Source organism: Bos taurus, chromosome 5, assembly GCF_002263795.3.
Source record: "Bos taurus isolate L1 Dominette 01449 registration number 42190680 breed Hereford chromosome 5, ARS-UCD2.0, whole genome shotgun sequence".
In the NCBI taxonomy this organism is placed as follows: domain Eukaryota; kingdom Metazoa; phylum Chordata; class Mammalia; order Artiodactyla; family Bovidae; genus Bos; species Bos taurus.
In genome coordinates, this window is record NC_037332.1 from 64,796,534 (window position 1) to 64,819,191 (window position 22,658).

At 39.2% G+C, this 22,658-nt stretch overlaps 1 protein-coding gene across 20 annotated transcripts in view; it reads left to right on the forward strand.

Moving 5' to 3' along the window:
* ANO4 (anoctamin 4) overlaps nucleotides 1-22,658 on the forward strand; it is a 433,316-nt gene that overhangs the window by 210,415 nt on the left and 200,243 nt on the right. For 12 of the 20 annotated variants that reach the window (XR_009494400.1, XM_024991748.2, XM_024991754.1 and 9 more), the window contains exons 4-5: nucleotides 1,402-1,593; nucleotides 20,646-20,750. Coding sequence is in view for 19 of the 20 variants with exons in the window: in XM_024991738.2 (XP_024847506.1) it covers nucleotides 1,402-1,593; nucleotides 20,646-20,750 (297 nt within the window). In the remaining variant the exon portion in view is untranslated. Of the gene's footprint in view, nucleotides 1-1,401; nucleotides 1,594-12,825; nucleotides 12,959-20,645; nucleotides 20,751-22,658 lie in introns of those variants that run through there. The other 8 variants (XM_024991747.2, XM_005206590.5, XM_059886416.1 and 5 more) reach the window with 4 other exon arrangements.

Below are 22,658 nucleotides of genomic sequence, written 5' to 3' on the forward strand. Positions count from 1 at the left end.
ACACGACTGAGCGACCTCACTTTCACTTTTCACTTTCATGCATTGGAGAAGGAAATGGCAACCCACTCCAGTGTTCTTGCCTGGAGAATCCTAGGGACGGGGGAACCTGGTGGTCTGCCGTCTCTGGGGTCGCACAGAGTTGGACACAACTGAAGCGACTTAGCAGCAGCAGCAGCAGCAGACACGACACCCAGAATACCAGCTGTTAATCTACACTGGGGATCCTGTCTTCCAGGGAGATGGGAATACTTGTGTGATTACTGTCTCCTTGCCCTGGGAGCCAAATCCTAATCTGAAGTTCGTCTGTGAGCATTGTCAGAGTAAGGGCAGTTAAGTGGATAAAGGAGAGAAAATTTGTGTGTCAGTGCTATCTGCCTGTGCATTTGGAAATCTTGAACTTTGGGGCTGTTGCCTGGATGGGCACTGCCCAGGTTTGTCTCCCTTACACGTTTAATGTATTTTTTTTTTTTTTTGCATTGTTATTGTTTTTTTCTTGGCTGACTAAACCTCATTCTGGTTTGAGTCATCCTTTCTTAAAATTCATTAGAATTTACAGATTGGCCCAGGTTATATCCTCCTCTCCTCCTTGGAGAAATTTAAAAATAACTCTTCATACCTCTGTTATATCCCAGATTGCTCAGAATTTTAAAATATAGTTTATATGTATCAGCAGATATAATCCATATCAATATAATTGATGTAAATTAATGTAATCCAGTATTATTTTTGATGAAATTGACATGAAGTCTGGAATTTGCTTCAAACTACTCTGGCACCTAAAAAGCAAACCAACAACAAAGGGAATGAAATAGGTGAAGACTGGAAAGTTTTCTCAGCCTTTTGGAAAGATCTTTATTTATTGAAACTGGATGGTGTGTGCATGGGGTCCCTCATACTATTCCTTTTACTTTTAGTGTGTCTGAAAATTTCCCAGATAAAATAGCTCTAAATATGTACATCATTCTAAGGTTATCAGAGGTATAAATCTGAGTTCAGTCTGTATTCTGACTTATACATGAATACTTTGAAAAAAATTATTTGATTTTTATTTAAATTCCAGATATCACAACAATTTCTAATCCTCATTGCCCCTGACAACAGCATGCCAATTATGTGCACATTTTTCAGGACTCAGGAATAATTCTAATATTTAACTTTATTGGATCTGTGTATAAAACTCTTGTCACAATAACTGAGGATGTCCATTTTTGACTGAAACAACATTCAGTTATTTATGTAATGTGAAAATCAGTCACTACCACAATTTTAGTATTACTACCATCCCTTAAGAATGTGAAACAGTTACTGAATGCTTTCTGGATTTTATGCCAGAAAATAATTTGGTGTTTTAGCTATTCTGAACCGACGTCTTCAATATCATGGTGCTATTTCTCATTCCAGGTTTAAGTTTATCTATTCATGGGGCTGAAAAGCGTTTGCAAATCCACCAACGGCGAAGTGTGGCAAGCCGCCCAGGGTCACGTCGCCTGCCCGTGGTCAGGCATTCCTCACTTCCACCAGGCAGAAGGTCAGTAAAAATGGAGACGAGCTCTTCTGGAATCACTAATGGGAGAACCAGAGTCTTCCACCCAGGTAATGCATGGGGAAGGGTCAGCAGGGACCTGGGTTAGCAGCAGCCTGACCGCCTGTGCTATATTTTTGTCATCTAATTCTGCCACGCTTCCAGATAAGCTTACTTTTTAAAAGAGTCTTGAGTTTTTTTTCCCCCTTCTTTTCACTTCCATCAGTGGTAAATGTCACCAAGACCAATAGGAGGGAAGAGGGCTTGAAGTATCAGAAAGGTTAAGGCAACATTCCACTTACTGTGGTAGAATCTAGATGAAAATTCCAGTGAATACACTTGCTCAGTTCAGAAAAGTTTACTGTAGAATCAAACAATACAGAGGTTTGGCCAGTTTCTTGATACTTTGCTCTAAGACAGCCCAGGGAAAATGTCAAGGTGAAAATGTGGACTTTGAAGCCTCAGTTATGTGGCTTAACTCGCTCATGTTTTCTTTCTCAGGTGAAGGGAGACAGCTAGAGTCATGTGAATTTCCAAGGCCCTGGGAAGTACCTGTGATTTCTTAAAAATGATAAAATGATCAAAGTTGGTATTTACCACCTCACGTATTTGGGTGAAAGGCTCATTTAAGTATTCATTCATTCATTCATTCAACACATTTCTTGAGTGCCAGCTGTATGCCAGGCTTTGTTTTGAAAACTGAGGAAAAACAAGTGAACACTATTTCTGACTCATGGAAATAGCACATTGTGAGGAAATTCCAAAGTCACATATTTTAAGTCTCCCCCAATCCTGATTCCTGTGTGTAATGTGCTTTCAGGTGCCAGCCAGTCTCAGCTAAAATCATTTCCTTCTCTTGCCATGTCATCTTCTTTCTCTCAGCTGACACCCTGGCTTCCTACCCTCACTGAGAAACCCCCGGGCCTGAGACTACAGGTCCCTGCATCTCCAAATATATCTCTGTTTACTCCCATCCTTCACTTTTATCCTCTGGTGGTTGGGAGGTGGCGGTCTTCCCACTGTCCTTGACTGAGCTTTCCCCTGTGTCCTTCACCAGTGGCCTTGACCACCCCTCCTCTCCTGGACCTTGGTCTTTCCCCTCAGTTTGTGAAGAAGGCTGAAGCTTCTCATTTCAATCATCTTCATTTGACACTGCATCCTTTTCTCACTTCCGCCACTTCTCCTGGTCCCTCCAAAGCCAGATTTCTGAAAGAGTAACCTACCTTTGTTCGCTCGGGTTCCCAGCCACTTGTCAACCCAATGCAGCCTGGTTTCTGCCTCATTCACATCATCATGGCTCTTCTTATTGACCTGCTTTCACCACAATTTGGTGGGTGGCAGACTCTTCTGATGTACCCAACCAGAGTAGACCACCACTTCTTCCCAAAGCATATTCCCTGACTTCCATGGCAACCTGCTTTCTCCATTCTCCTATCACTTCTCTCACAGGTAACTCTGATGGTTTCCCAACCCTGTAGCATCTCTCTTGTCCTCTTGCCTCTTGTCACAGTACATGGTTCACACCAAATGCAGAATGACTCATCTTCACCCGTGACTGTGCCATTCATCTTGCTTGTCCTACTCATTCCAGGGTAACGGCCAACACTCTTAGTATGTTAGGAACAAATGCCCACCATAATCCAGGCCCTAGTGCTTCTCATCCATTTTTGCCTCTTTCTGTCTTAAACTTTACACTCCAATGTATCAGCCAAGGTTCAACCAGAAAAGCAGAGCCAGAAGATTTATACTAGAGTTTTACTAAAAATCGACTTACATGATTTTGAGGGCTGTCTAAGCAGGTCTGAAATCCATAGGACAGGCTGTTGAAGGGCAGACTAAAAGCCTTGAGCACAGCGGAGGATGCTGTCCACAGGTACAATTTCTTCTTTAGGGAAGCCTCAGCTCTGCTTTTAAGACCTTTTGCCTGATTGGATGAGCACCCCTCCCTCATTGTGGGATAATCTCCCTTATTTAAAGGTAACTGATGATGGACTTGAAATCACCTTCACAGCAGCATCTGGATTGGTCTTCACCAATAACTGGGAACTCTAGCCAAGTTGGCACATCAACCAGACCTTGAGATCTGATCAGACTTACTTCCTTTCAGCTCTCCAGACACATGATGCTGAGTCATGTCTCTCCACCCTTGCTCATGCTGGTCTCTCTAGGATACCCTGATTTTGTTCCATAATCTTGAATACTTAGAAATGGTCTGTCTCGCCACCGTAAGATCTTTAAAGTCATGGATTCTGGAATATTTATTTTTGTATCTCCAATAAATAATTTTTAGGGTAGGACTGAACTGACCCTTCATTAGCTGGTTTTCAGACTATGACTATAGAGTTCCTTAAAAAATTTTTTCTGGCTTTTTAAAAGTATAATTGACTGATTACAATCGCTTTCTAATTGCTCTATCAGCCTTTCAACAAATGTTTTATTGAGGGCCTGTTTGGTTGCCAGACACTCTTTAGGTACTTAGAATACATCAGTGAATGAAACAAAGATCCCTGCTCTTAGAGAGTTTACATACTATACGGGGGAAATAGATGATATATAAGCATAGTAAAGTGTTTAGGAAGAAGATAAATATTATGGATAAAAGAAAAAGGAGGGGTAGCAGGTGGTGAGGGTTGCATGTTACAGTTGTAATAAGGTGGTCCTCAAGGTGTAGGGCGGAGAAGGCAATGGCACCCCACTCCAGTACTCTTGCCTGGAAAATCCCATGGATGGAGGAGCCTGGTAGGCTGCAGTCCATGGGGTCGCTAAGAGTTGGGCACGACTGAGCGACTTCGATTTCACTTTTCACTTTCATGCATTGGAGAAGGAAATGGCAACCCACTCCAGTGTTCTTACCTGGAGAATCCCAGGGGTGGGAAAGTCTGGTGGGCTGCCGTCTATGGGGTCACATAGAGTCAGACACTACTGAAGTGACTTAGCAGCAGCAGCAGCAAGATGTAGGGCACATTGTGGAGAAGATGTGTGATCAAGGGCTAGAAGGCAAGAGAGCCATGTCGATAGGCAGGTTCATTCCAGCCCAGGGGTAGCCAGTGGACAGGCCCTGGAATAGGAGTGAGTCTGGCAGTCTGGGAAAAAGCACTTAGACCCCTGAGCCTGGAGTGAGAAGCACACATCAGCTCAGTGAGGTCAGATGGAGCAGGGCCTTGAAGAGCATGTAAGGACTTTGACCCCTGTGTGAAATGGGAGCTCTTAAAGGGTTGTGAACGGAAGAATCCTATAAGCGGACATATTTTTTAACAGGATCACTTTGGCTGTTATTTGAGAATAGACCACAGGGGTAGAGGGTAAATGGAGGAAGATCAGATAGGAGGCTGCCATTAATAATCCAGTCAAGACATGACGGCTCTTACTAAGGGCAGCGGAAGTGGTGGTGAGAATTTGGATCCTGGATGTATTTTAAAGTTGGGCCAACAGAATTTCGATAGATTAAATGTGGAATAAGAGAGAAAGGAGAGCTAAGTACAACTTTATGGTTTTTGACCTGAGTAAATGGGATTGGTATCAACCGATATGGAGAAAGCTGAAGGGAAAGGAGAATTTAGGATTTGAAGGCAGAAACGGGGTCAAAATCAAAAGTCTGTGGGGAAAAAAAAAGTCTGTGGGCAACTGAAGAGACCACATGGATGGTGGTATAAACATTGTTGGAGTTTGAGAGACTGGGGTTTAAAGCCATGGTAGGAAAAGAGATGACCAGATGGAGAAGGGGGAGAGGATTAAGGGCTGAAATCTGTTGCACCCCAATAGAAAAGGTCTCAACATGAACCACCAGCAAAGAAGGCAGAGAAAGAAAAAGAAATCTGGCCAGCAAGACTAGATAAACCAGAAATTATGTGTCTTGGAAATTAAGAAAGTCTTACACAAAGATAGGAGTGATTATCTAGGTTAAATGTTTCTGAAAGTCAAGTAAGATGAGGAATGAGAATTGGCCTCTGATTTTAGTCAAGTGGAGATGGATGGTGATTTTGAGAAGAGCAATTTTGGTGAAGTGGTGGGGATTAAACCCTGATTAAAGTAGGTTTCATAGAGAACAGAAGCATATGTATCAGATATTGAGAATATATACAACTTTTTAAAAGTAGTTTTGCTGTGAAGGATCATGAAGAAATAGGGCAGCAGCTGGGGGAGAAGTGAGGTCGAAAGAGTTTCTTTTCAAAATAGCAATCTCCTGCAGATCATTTGTGGCACTGGGGAGATGGGGGGATTTGTGATGTGAGCAGCAGTGAGGGAAATGAGAGCTGTTTGCACAATAGAATCATGAAGAGTTTTTCTGTGATAACAAATGGGACGGGAGAGTGTGTGGATGCTGGCAATGTGAGGAGGGTCTCAGAAGTTCTTTTCCCCTGTTTCAGGGCTTCCCTGGTGGCTCAGATGGTAAAGTGCCTGTCTGCAATGCAGGAGACCTGGGTTCGATCCCTGGGTTGGGAAGATCCCCTGGAGAAGGAAATGGCAGCCCACTCCAGTACTCTTGCCTGGAGTGACTCCACTTTCACTTTCACTTTCCCCCGGGTTCAGTTTTATCTGGAATCTGGAAAGGAAGCTCATAACTGAGACTGAGAAAGGAGTGAGATGGATTGAGAGGATGGTATGATGGTGTAGACAGTGGAATATGGCTGCCAGCCCACATTAAAAGGCTAGTTGAGGTTCACAGTTGAAACTAAACTAGGACTAGTTACCATAGTTGTGTGTTTTCCTTTAACCTTGGTCAGCTACTTGAGTGAAAACATAGAACATATGTGAGTGAGTGAGTGAAGTCGCTCAGTCATGTCTGACTCTTTGCGACCCCATGGACTGTAGCCTATCAGGCTCCTCCGTCCATGGGATTTTCCAGGTAAGAGTACTGGAGTGGGTTGCCATTTCCTTCTCCAGGGGATCTTCCTGACCCAGGAATCAAACCTGGGTCTCCCGCATTGTAGGCAGAGGCTTTTACCATCTGAGCCACCAGGGAAGAGCCAAACATATGTAGAGTTGTCTTTAGTTCAGGATTGTGATTTTGCCAAGGAACTGGGAAAAGAGAAGGGGAACCAGAGGTGCACTAGAGACAAAAATGATAACAACTGATCATGTAAGCTTGGTACAGAAGGGAGTGAAGACACCCAGGGGCATGAGTTTCAGTGGATAGTTGATAGGATCACTTTGTTGGAGGTCCCAGAGGGGTTGAAGCGGTGTTGAGGTTAAGTTAGGGGAAGAAGAGCTGAAAAGATAAGAGGGGGTAATTAGAGAGTAGAATGCAGGGCACTGATATTAAGGAGGGCATTGCAGTTACTAGTAATGGCGAGGTCAAGGCTAGGGTATGAAGTTAGTGTAATATGATGGAGGGCAAGATCAGTGGAGAAAATAATTCTCAGGGAATGAGAGGCAAGAGTTTGAGAAAGCTCATCTGCATAGACATTGAAATTGAATAGTTTTGGGAGAGTGACAAAAAGCCAGGAGTTAACCTCATCAGGAAATGAAGAAACATGATCTGGAAGGCGGCAAGTAGGTGCAGTGATGGTGGAGAAAAGGTGATATAATAGAACAACCTCAGAGTCAAGACTGGGGATGTTTAGGGAAGAGGGAAGAACAGTAGTCTAAAGGTGGCATTGAGGACTCAAGGAAGATACTTCCCTTCTCCAGATTCTTTGGTGTCAGGGCTGTGGGAGAAAAATAGTTCCATAGGAAGGAGCCTATGGGAAGCCATGACCTCTGGGAGGAGCCAGCCTTTCCTTAGAGCAAGGAGATAAAGGGAGCAATCTGAGAAAAGACAGGTGGGAATAGAATTCTGGAAGGCCCAGTGGAAAGGTTTTGAAAGTTGGGACCTTCAATGGCTCTCTTATTTTTCCAGACCACCCTGAAGTTCTCCACCCTGAAGTTCTCCACCCTGAAGTTCACTTTTTAATCCTCCTCTGCTTAAAAATCTTTATGCTTATCTAGAACAAAGGACAGTGTTGTGAGCCCAATTGTTTGAAGCCTCTACAAACTCACCTCTCCCTGTTTTTCTTGGAATATCTTTTATATACTCCATAACCTGCCTTGTTCTACTTTATCCTTAGCTCTGCACTATTTCTCAAGTAGGCTTTTACTCTCCCGTTTTTCTGCCGTTGTCCAAGCTCCTCCCTCTTTTTGGAATGCCCCTACCTCCATAAATCTCTCTTAAGCCCTTCTCATTCCTCAAAATGTAACCTAAATTCTATTCTGCCTCCTCCTAAAAGCCTTTCTGGATCCCTCTGGTCAGATCTTCTCTCCCCCTTGCCCAGAACTTGGAATCTAATCCACTCACTGGATATAGGTTTTCATTCTGAAATTATACAGAGTAAATCTATATTTCTTTTAGTGATGACCTTTGAGTTGGTTGAAAACTCATCTTGAGCAATTTTCAAACTGAAGCATTTCCTAGTTTTTTCGATGCTTCCTTTGACAACATGGTTTTCACATTCTTTTACCATCCTACCCATTCTGCTCTTAGAAAAAGTCTTATTTAATTGCTGCACCTTTGGAAATACATTGCCCAGAATTGTATAAAATGTTCTGTTTGTGTTTGATTGAGGCAGAAAATAGTCTTTGACATCCACTACTGATATTAATGTAATAAACATTTGAAGAAATGTTATAAAGATATTTCTTAATGGTGTAATATCAGCATATCTTGTCACTACTTTTACCTTAAAAACATATCACTGCATTTATCTATCATAATTTTATCATAGATTCTTGAATCCTACTGGCATTGGCTATTGGTTGAAACTATAAAGCCATTCTTTAGCACAGAATTATAATTAAGAAAAATCATAGTAAATTATAGTTAGAAACCTGATTTTGAAAATATATGTGTTTAAAATTCATATTATTGAGATACATATGATTTCAATTCTATCCTTCTAATGTTTAGTGTACATTTTTACTAATGCACCATAGTTCTCTTTGGGAGATTATAGAAGAGCTCTCAAGCTGAGTTTCTTATTAGCAGTGAGTCATAGATCTTAGAAGCAGCACGTGCATTTTAGTCATGGTGAAGCCTATTAAGTCATCCATCTAATTTTTACAAAGTTAATCATCTTGGTTCCCAAAGTGCTTTCTAAAAGCCCACTCAGACTGGTTGTTAAGCATGAAAAGAACAAGAAAATCTTACAGATCTTCCATGCCATCAGCCCTGAACAATTTTAGTTCATTTATCCCTCTTTGAGTTTACAAGCATTTCTGAGTGCCTACCATGTCCTAAGAAATATTTATTTGAAGGGTAGCTCTTTGGAGCTGAAATGGTGTAGAACTCTATTACTCATGGACCTTAGGGAGCTCACAGTCATGTCCAAAGGGACCATCAGTCAGGGCTCTTTGGTTATAAACAATTGAAACCAATTATTTAATTCAAGCAAAGAAGAAATTTAAATTTCAAGGATATGGATGGAAAGCCTGGAGAACTAGCCTTGGGAAAAGGAACAGATACCAATAAAAGAACTATTTGACTTTCTGGAATAAATGAACCCTTACCACTTTTCTTAGTTTCATCATTTGGCTCAGTTTTTGAAGACCTGGAAGAGATCCCTATTTGCCATGTGCCTTTCCCTTGGTTGGGTAGAGAGTGGTGAAAGATAAAAGGATAGGACAGGAGACGTCTCCCTTGAGCAGCAGATAGGACCCCTTGATTTCTCCTCCCACTCGGACTCCACACAGTAAGGGAACGACACTTCCCCAAAATGAAATAGAAGTGACATTACAAAAGGGAAGTGTATATGAAAGCATGTCCATTATACAGGGACCTGTGCTTAATCTGCTATAATAGAATTCATTGTATTAAGGGGTGGAATAAAGATGTAAATAAAATTATGGTAACATTCTTAGTAAGGACAAAGATTTAAGAAGTAATCAAAAGGCCATATGATTTTGGGCTTTGAAAATCAACTAAGACCTCTATTGTAAGGTGGGGTGATGGCCATCCAGATATAGGAAAGAGCATAGTAAGAGTGCATTATACTAGTAATCAGTGCAAGCTCTGTTGTTAGATGTTTTAAACTCACATGTTACCTAATAGCTTTGCAGACTTGGGCAAATAACTTAATTTCTTTGAATCTGTCTCCTCATCAGCACAATGAGAATATTTATACATATCTCACAGTGTTAGGGTTGCCAGATGAAACACAGGACTCACAGTTAAATTTCAGATAAACAACAAATATCTTTTGATGTATGTCCGAAGTATTGCATGGGGCACACTTATGATAAAAAAAAAATTATTAATTTATTTGTAATTCAAATTACCTGGCCTCCCTGTATTTTTGTGTGTTATATCTGGCAACCCTATATAGCGTTGTTATGTCAAATAAATCCGTTCATGTAGAATGCTTGATATGATCCTTGGCACAGTAAGGTGCCAGGAGCAAGTGGTGATGTTTGTTGTCGCCGTCATCATAGACAAAGTTCAGAAGCCTGAAAGTATGTCCCAGAATCATTTCTTCCTTGGTTCTTGAACCATAGGACAGTTTCCCAGTTAACTTGTGCCAGGACAACATTTAGATGGTTTCCCTTTATGCTGCACTGACACAGGAACTGTTCACCTCCACCTTGTATTTATATGGTTTGTCTTTCCTTCTGATTGTTTCAAAGACTTCTCTTGTGTATTGAGTTCATTTTGACCTTATCTTTTAGCCGCTCAAAATTAGTGAATACTGTTTCCTTTTATGGGCAAATCATTAAAGTATTAAATGGCACCAGGCTTGGAACTATCATTTAAGGGTCAAGAAGACTCAATTGAAGCATTGATTATGAATTTTTGAGTTTGAAACTGTAACGCTTAGTGAGTGTGGGGTCAAATTATCCCAGTACAATGACTGTGCCATGTGAAATAGAATTAATTAGAAGCTTTGTGAAATCGAAAATGCTTCTTTCTTCTATTGCTTTTCCTTTATCTGATAGGCCCATTATAGAATCCTAAAGAAACGCGATTAGTCACAGAATTTGTCCCTTATTCTCTTCTAGAGTTGGTAAAATGATGTTTTGATAATATGTTTCATTACTTCTCAAAATAATTTCTAGCATCACTGACCCAATGGGCATGGGTTTGGGTGGACTCCAGGAGTTAGTGATAGACAGGGAGGCCTGGCATGCTGCGGCTCATGGGGTCACAAAGAGTCGGACATGACTGAGCGACTGAACTGAACTGAAAAGCCTAAGCAGCTCTGTCCCCCTTTATACATGATCATTTCCCCCTTATATAGATATAGTATTTAAATGCTGGTACAAGTTGATTTCACAGGAGAGGAACTTTAGGATTTTGTTGTTTTCAGTGAGCTAGAATAACTATTATACTTTCTGTATGCAAAGGGTATTAAATGTTTGACAATAATATAATTACAGCTATCATTAAGCATGCTACCATATTCCCAACCTCAAAAACTGTTAAGCTATTTACATTCATTATTCCATTTAATTCCTCTAATATCCTCATGCTGTCATCCTTATTTTGTGGTTGTGGTATCTAAGGCAGGGACAGGGAAGGTTTAAATAACTTGCCCCAAAGCATGCAGCCAGTAAGTGTCAGAGGCAGGATTCCAACTCCACTGGTTTGATTCATTCATTACCTTCTTCAGTCAACTTGGTAGCAGTATTTCTAGCAAGTTTGTATTACAAAGCTTTGGAATATTTAAATTTAAAGCCCTGTAATCGTTCACACCCTAGGGTAGCAAGGAAGGGACCATAGTATTCCATTGAAAACACACATAGTCACCTTAATGGGTTATTGTTTCTTTCTATTGAATATGTCAGTGATGGTCCACTTTCTAGCATATTTCTTGTTATACTCTACATTAGACCTTTCTTTTTTCTTAAATTCAATTTTTATTGAAGTGTAGTTGCTTCCCTGGTGGCTCAGATGGTAAAGCATCTGCCTACAACGCGGAAGACCCAGGTTCAATCCCTGGGTCGGGAAGATCTCCTGGAGAAGGCAATGGCAACCCACTCCAGTATTCTTGCCTGGAAAATCCCATGGTCGGAGGAGCCTGTTAGGCTACAGTCCATGGGGTTGCAAAGAGTCGGGCACAAATGAGTGACTTCACTTTCACATTAGACCTTTCTTTTTTCTTAAATTCAATTTTTATTGGAGTGTAGTTGCTAGGACCTTTCTCATTTCCTCTTCCCGTTTTCTAGTTCCAATATTATTAAACTCCTTCCTGTTTCCCTGAGTTTTAAAGATTACTTTCTGGCTCTCATATCAAGACCTGATCTCAAGTTAGGGAACAGAATCAACTCAGCAAGTACCTTTCATATTCTGTTTAACTTCAGTACCAGAGGCTGTGGAGAAAAGACGAAAAGAAAAGAAGTTAAGGAGAGATTTGAAAAAAGCCAGACAAGAAAGATTTATCTCTTCGTTGACTTATTTCTTATTCTGCCAAAATGAAAGTCAAAATTCAATTCATTCTTTAGGAAAAAAAATTAGGAAAGGATAATCATCTGGTTAATCTTGACCACAATAATAATCATGATACCACCACATTCTGTTAGGTAATGCTCCATTGTTTGAGTTCCCACAGCAGTCTGGGAGGCAGAATTAGCCCTATTTCACTGGGCTCAGGAAATGAAGTTACTTGACCAACAAGTACAAATTAGTCATCGATGGACTTTAGCTAAAACCTTTGTCTTCAGTTTCTTAGGAGTGTTTTTTTCCCCACTGAGCCAATGGTTTTTTCTTGAGGATGAAAATAGTTGAATGTGAAATTTAGTGTTTTCTCATCACCTTATCTGGAAACAAACATTTTATTGAGAATTATGCCTGAAACTTCTTTATTGAGCCTGAGGAATCTGAATGTTCTTCTTGAATAGATCTCAAGCTGAGGTGAAAATACATAATTATTTTTCTGTTTGTGAGATGGATTTTTGGTGTGACTGAAAGATAAGATCTTCCATGTGGTTTTGAGAATATGTGGGAGAAAAACCAGCTACTTTGAAACTCTTTTAATTCTCACTGCCTTGAAGGTAAATGTGGTGTCTTTCTAAATGGTGGTTTAGAAATAACACTAATCATCCTTCATTTGAATCACATCCTCTTAAAGTATTTTTTAAATGTGTGATGTGAGTTTAGTAAATAGAGGGGTGCTTAGGAAAACAAGCTATTTTGAGCCTTGAAATGTGGGCTTTGGGATTTGTGCTTCTTGCTATCATTTGCTGAGTAACAAAATTGTTTTCTAAAAATATATGCCAAATTCTTCTCCATCAGTGTATACTTTTTCCCCTTTCCTGAGGTACATATGCACATATTTTGACCTATATAATGCATTTATTGCTTCCCAGGTGGCATAATGGTATAAAGAATCTGCCTGCCAATCTGCCTGCCAACGCAGGAGACACAAGAGACATGGCTTCAATCCCTGGGTTGGGAAGATCCCCTGGAGTAGGAAATAGAAACCCACACCAGTGTTCTTACCTGGAAAATTCCATGGACAGAGGAGCCTGGTAGGCTATAGCCCATGGGGTGGCAAAGAGTCAGATACCACTGAGCAGGAGCATTAATACATTTAGAGGGAATTTTCTAAAGAATCTTTTCACAACCACTTAAACATACAAAGTGAATGAAAAAAAGCTACACAAAGAAAATTATTTCTGGGAAGAGTATTGTATTTTAATAGAATTTAGAACTGCATCTTCTGCACAAGGCTATTTCAAATAGTTTTATATTTAGGAGAGATTTAAATAACTACTAACTCAAGATCATACAACTATAACCAATGACGTCAGCCCTACCCCAACCTAAGATCGTAGTTGTGGTAGATAGACAGTTAATAGTAAGCTTCTACTGTGCTTACTTAATTCCCAGAGTTAGAGATTAGAGACTGATATCCAAGGTGGACAGAGCCCTGGCTCTCATGAGGTTTGTTGTCTTGCGAGGCCATTCTGCTTCATACATTCATCTCAGGCCCTTCTGTATATGTATTGTGCAAGTTAAGAGAGTAAGCAACATTATAGTGATTTTGAAAGCAGCATGGTTTCTATTCTATTCTATAACCCCTCCTAATCCTGAGTTTCTCTCTTGCCTTTCTCTGCAAGAGTCCCTGTTGTCATAGCAACAGACCTCAGCCTCTAGGAGATTGGAAGACCCCCATGGAGCCCTGCCTAGACTTCTGCACAAATCATTCCTGCCATTTCGAGCTTTGCAGCTCTGGTTTCTAGGCCCTCTTAGCACAGGCATTCTTTATAACTTAGGAGATCACTGTCTTGCCAATCCTGGGAAACATAGAGGTAATTTTGCTGAAGGTCAGCCATTACTAACTGAAGCAATGGGATTATTATTTCCATTTTAGACCTGAGAAACATCCACCTGCTGTTAGCTAAATGTTCTCCATTCATGATTTAGTCCAGAATTGGGTCCTTAAAACTACTCCATGTTAATCATTAGAGGAAACATGTTTAGCTTTTATAGTGACAAATGTGGATGAATCAATCTGTGTTTTCCTACTAACACAAAGCCTAGCTTTCTTCTGTAAAAGAATGATCTTGCAGTATCACTAGATTTATAGTTAAGCAACACTAATAATCAAAGAGTGGGATTTGTGTGTCTTTTTACAATAGCATGAATGAAGCATTTTCTGTTTTGAAGGTGTTTTAGCTTATGGTACACTAAATAGAGTTTGGTAAGCACTATAAATGAAGAAAAACAGATGGAAAGTTTTTCTAGAACCAGTGGAATATCCCACATGTAAATCTAGAGTTTCCAGTGTTAGAATCCTCCAGAATAATATGCTTTTTTATATCACCTTGTGTTTGTTACAAATATAAGATCACCTCTATTTGATTGAACAAAGAAGTTGAATTTTAAGTAATTGATTTAAAGCCACTGAACAAAGGTGGTAAAGTAGAATAACTGGTAAACAGGTGGGTGAGGGGCAAGGGGTAGCAGCAGTAATATAAGTTATATTGTCTTGTATCATAGCAGAAAACTATGTAATGAACAGTTGACCCTTAAATAATGTGGTTGTGGTGGTGGTTAATCTGTGTATAATTAATTTATAACTGTATCTCCCAATCTGAGATTCCTCCACATCTATGGATTCAAACTTATATCCCATTTAACCATTGTTAAGTATTATAGTATTTACTCTTAAAAAATATTGCCATATAAGCGTACTTGTGCAGTTCTAGAGTCAACTGTATAAAATTGATCAAGAAACAACAAGTACACCCATGGAGAGGTCCAAAGGAAGTAAAAACAGAAACTCTTAAATGTGATTGGACTGGGGGAATGGGATTGGGATTGAAAAGGGGATAGAGTTGTCTATTGTTGATTTTCATTCTAAGCCGTTTGGTATTTGAAGGTTTTCCTTATTATTTGACAAAAATTTTAAAAGATTTTACTGAAAAGAGCAAATGTATGATTTAGAATATGCCTTTCATAGTCATCTATAGATGACTATCAAGAGGTGTTAAAGTTGTGGACAAGAGAGGAAAACTGGGACATGTTCTTAGTCTATATCTACTGCTGTTGCTAGTCACGTGAAATTGTAGTAAAAGAGCATTAACTGAGCAACGAATACGTTCAAGGCCTTGTCTTGAGGTCTGCAGGAAATGAAAAGGAGGATGCAGTTTGGTGCCAAGCCTTCATCATGTCACAGCGTAGTCAGAGGTGCTGGAAATGAGGAGGAAACCTAGACAGGGAGAACTAGGAACTCAGATTTGTCTGTATCCACACAATGCTACATACTTTACCTAATTTTTTATGGAAAATATGTACTGTAAGAAAGATAAAATATAGATAACTGCATGGGTTTAGTGAGTAGGAAATGGTATTTACTTGTTAGGATCAGGAAATGGCTTGAAACATAGAACATTTAGGATGGGTCCTAAAAGTGGAAGGAATTTCTATAGACAGGGATGGGATGGGAGAAGCATCAACATACTTGCTAATTGAGAAGCTCATATTGGAAGCTTTGAGGGGGGAGTTCCTTTAGCGTATAAGAATTTAGCTAAATTCCCCGTAAGCTAGGTACAAATCTAAAATGAGTTTTTAAGATGTTTCCTCAGCTGAAGATGTTTTATTAAATGTGTTATCAAGGTTGCTTTTTATTGAAATTGCTTCCCACTTCATTCATACTACAGATCACAGTTAAGATTTGAATATAATCACTCCTGTCAATTCAGTGTGAGAAAAGATAAAGGCAAATTTGGAGATCACATGAACTTTGTAGCTACTTTTGATTTCTAGAAATTGTTTAGTAGGTTCTCCACAACTTCAGGTATGTTTTTAGCTTCCCTCTAGAAGGTAACTTGTTTACTTTTCTTGGGATTGACTTAGTTACATGTCAGTTACTGAGGCCCTTCAGTTTGGAATCATGACACCTTCACCCTCTTGCCTAGTTTTTTCAGTTTTGTGTTTTGACTCAGAGACATCTGTGACCATAGGAAGGAGTCCAGTTCTCAACTTTTAGAAATCCACCAGTGCTACAGGACTAGCAATAAATAATTAAATATCAGAAGTCCAAAGTAGACACACAACTTCCTGTATATTGAAGTTATTCAGTCTGTTTCACTTAGGCAGTATGTGCTGAAGATGAAGATTGTCACCTTGAAGGATTCATTTGAAGATATCCTTGTACAGTGATCACTCTCCATTTAGGAAAGGTTACAGAAGTTCTTATTTTACAGCATTCCCTATTTCATAATCTTAGACTTTAGTGAGTGACTTACTGCCAGAAATTCCACAGTATTATATTTTATGAAAGTGTACTTTGTATTCCTTTGAGAGCAAAGGAATAAAAAGGCCTTGTATTTTAGGGATTCTAAATGCAATCCTGTTTACTATGAAGAGAGTGTTACATCTTGTAATTTAGATCTATTTGACTTACACAGGTTAAGAATTATAGTAATTTAGAAAATCTCTTATTAAATTAGTCCCTTAATGGTTTAACATCCATAGTTTGTCTTGAATTCTGAATTTTAAATGCTGAATATCCTCTACTGCCACAATTTGAATTTTTAAATAACTTTAAAACTAAAATATGTTGCTTATTGTGAAAAACATTGGAAAGATAATGAATAAAACAAAAAATACCCATCATTTCACAGCTCAGAGAGCTTTTGTACCCAATGGAATATTTCTTCCTTTTTCTAATCAGATAAAAAAGTGTGGTTTTTAGTATACTTGAGACATCTATATATTTATCTGTATGCTTGTATCTACTTTTTTCATTTTTTTCTTTTCCATGTCTTTAACATTCTTTAAAGACAGACTTTGACCCGAATGCCTTTTTATGTTGCTTCTTTTGTGACTTCCTATGCTCCTACCAAAGAAAGGCAATGCCAAAGAATGCTCAAACTACCGCACAATTGCACTCATCTCACATGCTAGTAAAGTAATGCTCAAAATTCTCCAAGCCAGGCTTCAGCAATACGTGAACTGTGAACTTGCACATGGTCAAGCTGGTTTTAGAAAAGGCAGAGGAACCAGAGATCAAATTGCCAACATCCGCTGGATCCTAGAAAAAGCAAGAGAGTTCCAGAAAAACATCTATTTCTGCTTTATTGACTAGGCCAAAGCCTTTGACTGTGTGGATCACAATCAACTGTGGGAAATTCTGAAAGGGATGGGAATACCAGACCACCTGACCTGCCTCTTGAGAAATCTGTATTCAGGTCAGGAAGCAACAGTTAGAACTGGACGTGGAACAACAGACTGGTTCCAAATAGGAAAAGGAGTACGTCAAGGCTGTATATTGTCACCCTGCTTATTTAACTTCTATGCAGAGTACATCATGAGAAACACTGGACTGGAAGAAACACAAGCTGGAATCAAGATTGCTGGGAGAAATATCAATAACCTCAGATATGCAGATGACACCACCCTTATGGAAGAAAGTGAAGAGGAACTCAAAAGCCTCTTGATGAAAGTGAAAGAGGAGAGTGAAAAAGTTGACTTAAAGCTCAACATTCAGAAAACGAAGATCATGGCATCTGGTCCCATCACTTCATGGGAAACAGATGGGGAAAGAGTGGAAACAGTGTCAGACTTTATTTTTTGGGCCTCCAAAATCACTACAGATGGTGACTGCAGCCATGAAATTAAAAGACGCTTACTCCTTGAAAGGAAAGTTATGACCAACCTAGATAGCATATTGAAAAGCAGAGACATTACTTTGCCAACAAAGGTTCCTCTAGTCAAGGCTATGGTTTTTCCTGTGGTCATGTGTGGATGTGAGAGTTGGACTGTGAAGAAGGCTGAGCGCCAAAGAATGATGCTTTTGAACCGTGGTATTGGAGAAGACTCTTGAGAGTCCCTTGGACTGCAAGGAGATCCAACCAGTCCATTCTGAAGGAGATCAGCCTGGGATTTCTTTGGAGGGAATGATGCTAAAGCTGAAACTCCAGTACTTTGGCCACCTCATGCGAAGAGTTGACTCATTGGAAAAGACTCTGATGCTGGGAGGGATTGGGGGCAGGAGAAGGGGACGACAGAGGAAGAGATGGCTGGATGGCATCACTGACTTGATGGACGTGAGTCTGAGTGAACTCTCGGAGTTGGTGATGGACAGGGAGGCCTGGCGTGCTGCGATTCATGGGGTTGCAAAGAGTCGGACACGACTGAGTGACTGAGCTGAACTGAACTGATGCTCCTACCTGTCCTCTAACAAAAATTTATTCAAAATTATGGAATTTTAGTTATGAAAAATTATAGTTATTTAATAGTCACAACTACTGCATGATGAGTTTATGAACTTCTATGACAGATACCAGGTAAATAAACTGGCTTCTGTTTATCAGTTTACTTTTAGAAGTCATTTGCCTCCTAGGTTATGTAATGACTTTGGTCCTGGTCCAAAGTCCTGAATATTGGTATATCCTGAACTATTGGAATCCAGTAAAGAGTGTTAAATGTTCTCATTTCTAGCAGCCTGTATTTATGACTGCTTGGATATGAGTAGTTTTAAAGACTAGTTAAGAGCATGCGTTGGTATTATGTCTTTATAACTTAGTAACATTTTTGGGTAAATTATTATTTCTTACTGCATCTCCTTTTCAAGGTTAGAGTGAAAACTAAATGAGATAATAAAGTAAGTGGCACAGAGTCTGGCTGAAAAGTAGTACTGCATATTCTTTTTTTTTTTTTTTCCTGTCAGTGTCACTGTGAGGTCTTTGGGTCTCTCGTTACTGAGCACAGTGATTAGCCTAAGCAGAGGCTGAAAAGCATCAGAACTTTTCCCTCCCTATTCAAGGTAGCTGACCATGAGAGGGAAGAAAGCATATAGTGCATTCAAATTCTAGACCAGCAGGAATACATCTTTGTTTTTTCTATTGAGAAGCTTAATCTCACAGGTAGCTTCAGACTTTGTAATGAGGCAAGTGCTCGCACGCACTTAAAAATTCACCGCTATGTCTGCATTGCTGGATTATCACTTAAATGCATGCTGGTCCCAAATAATTGACTTATGGATTCCTTCTCATTCCTCAATAGCTAGATAGTTTCTGTAGAAACCTAAAAGAACTACCTGTAGTTGCTTTAATAAATCTATAGTTTAATAAACCTGTAGTTGCTTTAATAAACATAATGGATGGTAAGAGTAATGGCCCATGAAGGAAAGTCCACATAGCATTGAAGACCCAGCACGGCCAAAAATAAACACATAAATAAAATTCTAAAAAGAAAAGAGTAATGGCTTCCATTTACTGAGTGCTCACTTAGTCTTCATTGCTGTTCCATGCAACTGTTACTATCACCCCTGTTTCATCAATGAGGAAACTAAGATCTAGAGAGATTCAGGGTTTCCTAAATAAGAATGTGAATGCTGGTTTGTCTGCCTGCAGAATCTGAGCTTAATAGCTTTATGTGTTGTGTAGCTCTGCTGCCTTTGTTTCATAAGTACTGCATAACCTTGTTAATTCGTTCCATCTACATTAGTTGTAATAGACACTGTTCTAAGTGATGGATTATAGCATGCAGACAAAAGTCCCTGCCCTCCTAAAACTCACCTTTCTATTATAGTTAGCTGCTCAGTCATGTCTGACTCTTTGCAACCCCGTGGACTGTAGCCCATCAGGCCCCTCTGTCTATGGAATTCTCCAGGCACAAATACTGGAGTGGGTTGCCATTTCCTTCTCCAGGGATCTTCCCAACCCAGGGACTGAACCTGGGTCTCCTGCATTCCAGGCCTTTTCTTTACCATCTGAGCCACCAGGGAAGCCCGTTATAATTACTTGTGACCATTTCCCTCCCAGAATGAATGTTGTTATAAGATAGTAACTATGTCTTATTCTTCTTGAGTTTTAGGGATATAATTAAAGTTTTCATTCAAAGCTGAGAATAATTACTGGGCTTATGAAAGAATTATTTCTACAAAAATTTTGGAAGCTAGAGTGTGCCCCATTCTATTTATCAGGCTCTCTGTTTATTTTAGCACTGATGTTTAGCCCTTCCAGACTCATCCAATTCTTACCGTTTATTTTAAGAAGCATTTAGAGGTTTATTGTTAACAATAAAGCTACTTTTTGATATCTTAGTTTCTTTGACTTCCTTCAGGGATCTATGGGTGTGCAGAGCAACATAAAAAAATTTCTTTCTTTAGAACACACCAAAAATACATCTGGAAAACCAAGTTCAAGAGCCTTAACTACTTCACAGAACAAATTATAATATTCTGGTATAATTGAAAAGGAAATGATAATAGCAGGGGAAGTCCAACTGTGAAAAAATTGATACCTTTTATCTGTGATATTAGGAATATTGAATCCTGTCTTTTGGATAAATTACTATCATTTTAAGGAAAATGGTCTCACAAAGTGTTAGTGTGTAATGTTCTGTTTTAACCATGTTAGAAGCTGAGAATAATTTAAAGTGTCCTTGGGTGGAGGTCAGCATGCTATATTCCCCACCTATGAAATCATCCATAAATTCTATGAAGTAGGTGGTATTTTAATAAAGTAATTGCCGTATTTTTGCCTTGGAAATACAATTAAACTTTTTTGGTCCCATAAGAGGCAAATGGCTGATAATGTTGCTCATTTTTAAAAAGTCATTTGTCCAAGTGGGAGGATCCATTGGCAAACCAGCTGGCTGTTGGCTGTTCATTTAGATTTTGACATTACTTCTCCTTGGGACCCTGATGCTGGGCTGTCTGATAACCAGTGCAAACTCCAAGAATATCTTTCGTTTCTCTAGAAGGAGGTGTGGATTTGCAAAGCTACCAGCTGGATATGCAAATACTACCTGACGGGCCAAGGAGTGATGTGGACTTTTCAGAGATTCTTAATGCAATACAAGAAAGTAAGTTTCACTCCAATTTTAAATTCACCATGAAAGGAGAAACTATTATAATACTTGGGAGGGGTAATAAAACTAGAAACCTTAGATGCCAAGCTTTAAAATAAAATGATGTCTTAAAGGAGATACTGTGTAAAATAATTTTGAGACCAGAGAGATGGTTAGTAAAATGCCAGTTCGATTTGTGAAACTGAGCCACATAGTACTGGGGTTGTTGATGATGCCTGGTGGGAAACCATAGAGGGGTTATAAAATCTTAGTATGCTATGCTGCCGCTGCTGCTGCTGCTAAGTCGCTCCAGTCATGTCCCTGACTCTGTGCGACCCCATAGACAGCAGCCCACCAGGCTCCCCCATCCCTGGGATTCTCCAGGCAAGAACACTGGAGTGGGTTGCCATTTCCTTCTCCAATGCACCAAAGTGAAAAGTGAAAGTGAAGTCGCTCAGTCGTGTCCAACTCTTCGCGACCCCATGGACAGCAACCCACCAGGCTCCTCCATCCATGGGATTTTCTAGGCAAGAGTACTGGGGTGGGGTGCCATTGCCTTCTAGTATGCTATACTATTTAGTAAATCACTGGGCCTTATAATTTTTTAGATTCCTTGATTAATCATAATCAAAGAAAAATCTTTAAGACACCAGAATAATATTCCTTCACTCAAGTATCAGTAGTAGGAAGCGTGTTGATGCAGTAAACCAGAATCAGGAATTTATTCTTCAAAATGGGTATATGAAGTCATTGATGCAGTGCTGTGACCAAGAAGTAAATTCCTCTTTTCTAAGCATTTTGATTAATCAGGGTTTACTCTTCTTCCTCTATTTTGTGTTACATAGTTTTCACCAAGAACTTTCTCATAATCAATACATTTGCTCATGTTACAGGTTTAGCATTGAGGGTGGGGGATGTGGTATCACAAACTAACTTATTAACATTTGTGTTTCACTAACAGAGCTCTTATTCTTGGTAATTATGCTCCTCTTTCAATATCAAATAGTGTTATTTAATATTGGATTTGAAGGGTTCAGTTCTGCAATTTTTGCTACTTTGAGTTTTGTGACATTGCATTTTTCTGCAATGAAATATAGATTTCTAAATTATATTTCTATTTCTCTATTTTCTTATGAACAGTTTTAAGCATTTTAATTCTATTTATCTTCTTTTGTCATTAAATTACCCCCCCCCATCTTACGAGATAATTAATATATCCACTTCACAAATAGGACAGTTTAGGATGGAAGAAGGTCAGTGCCAATGTCAATAAGATAAATAGTGGAGACCAACTTAGAAAGGAGGGTCTCCACCTTCCTTTAATTCTTTCAGAAATGTGTTCAGTAAACACCGAGGTGGGAAGGAACCTGGAATTGAAAATAAGGCTACTTCCAAGAGAAATACTTTTAATGAAAACTTAAAAGGACCAAGTATTTGTTCTGGAGGGGGGAATCCCTTCATACTCGGTTGCTGAATAAAAGAGAAAAAATTTCCCCAGGAGAATAAAAATCAAATTAGTAGACATTGGAGGGAAATTAACTTTTCACGGAAAGTTATAAAATTATGTAATTACTTCGTTTGATTGAAAGATGATAGATTACACGTTGCTGAAAGGATTATTTTCTAATAAATGATGAATGTTGGCTTCTGTGCAAGTGCAGGCAATGAACTTGAACTTTTTTAGGGCTGAATGAGCTTCTGTCAAAGTGAACTAAGTGTTCATAAAACAATTTTTATAGTATTTTTTGTTAGCACATCTTAGTAAAAATTCACTTCTTTATGGTGTTAACTGTTTTATAGTTTAGAATGGTGATCCCTCTGTGAACAGAAGAGTATAAGTTTGTGAGTTTAATATTTAAATTTAAAAGTAAGAAAAAGGAAATATTATTTCATTTTAACACAATTTTTATAGGTTTAAGAATC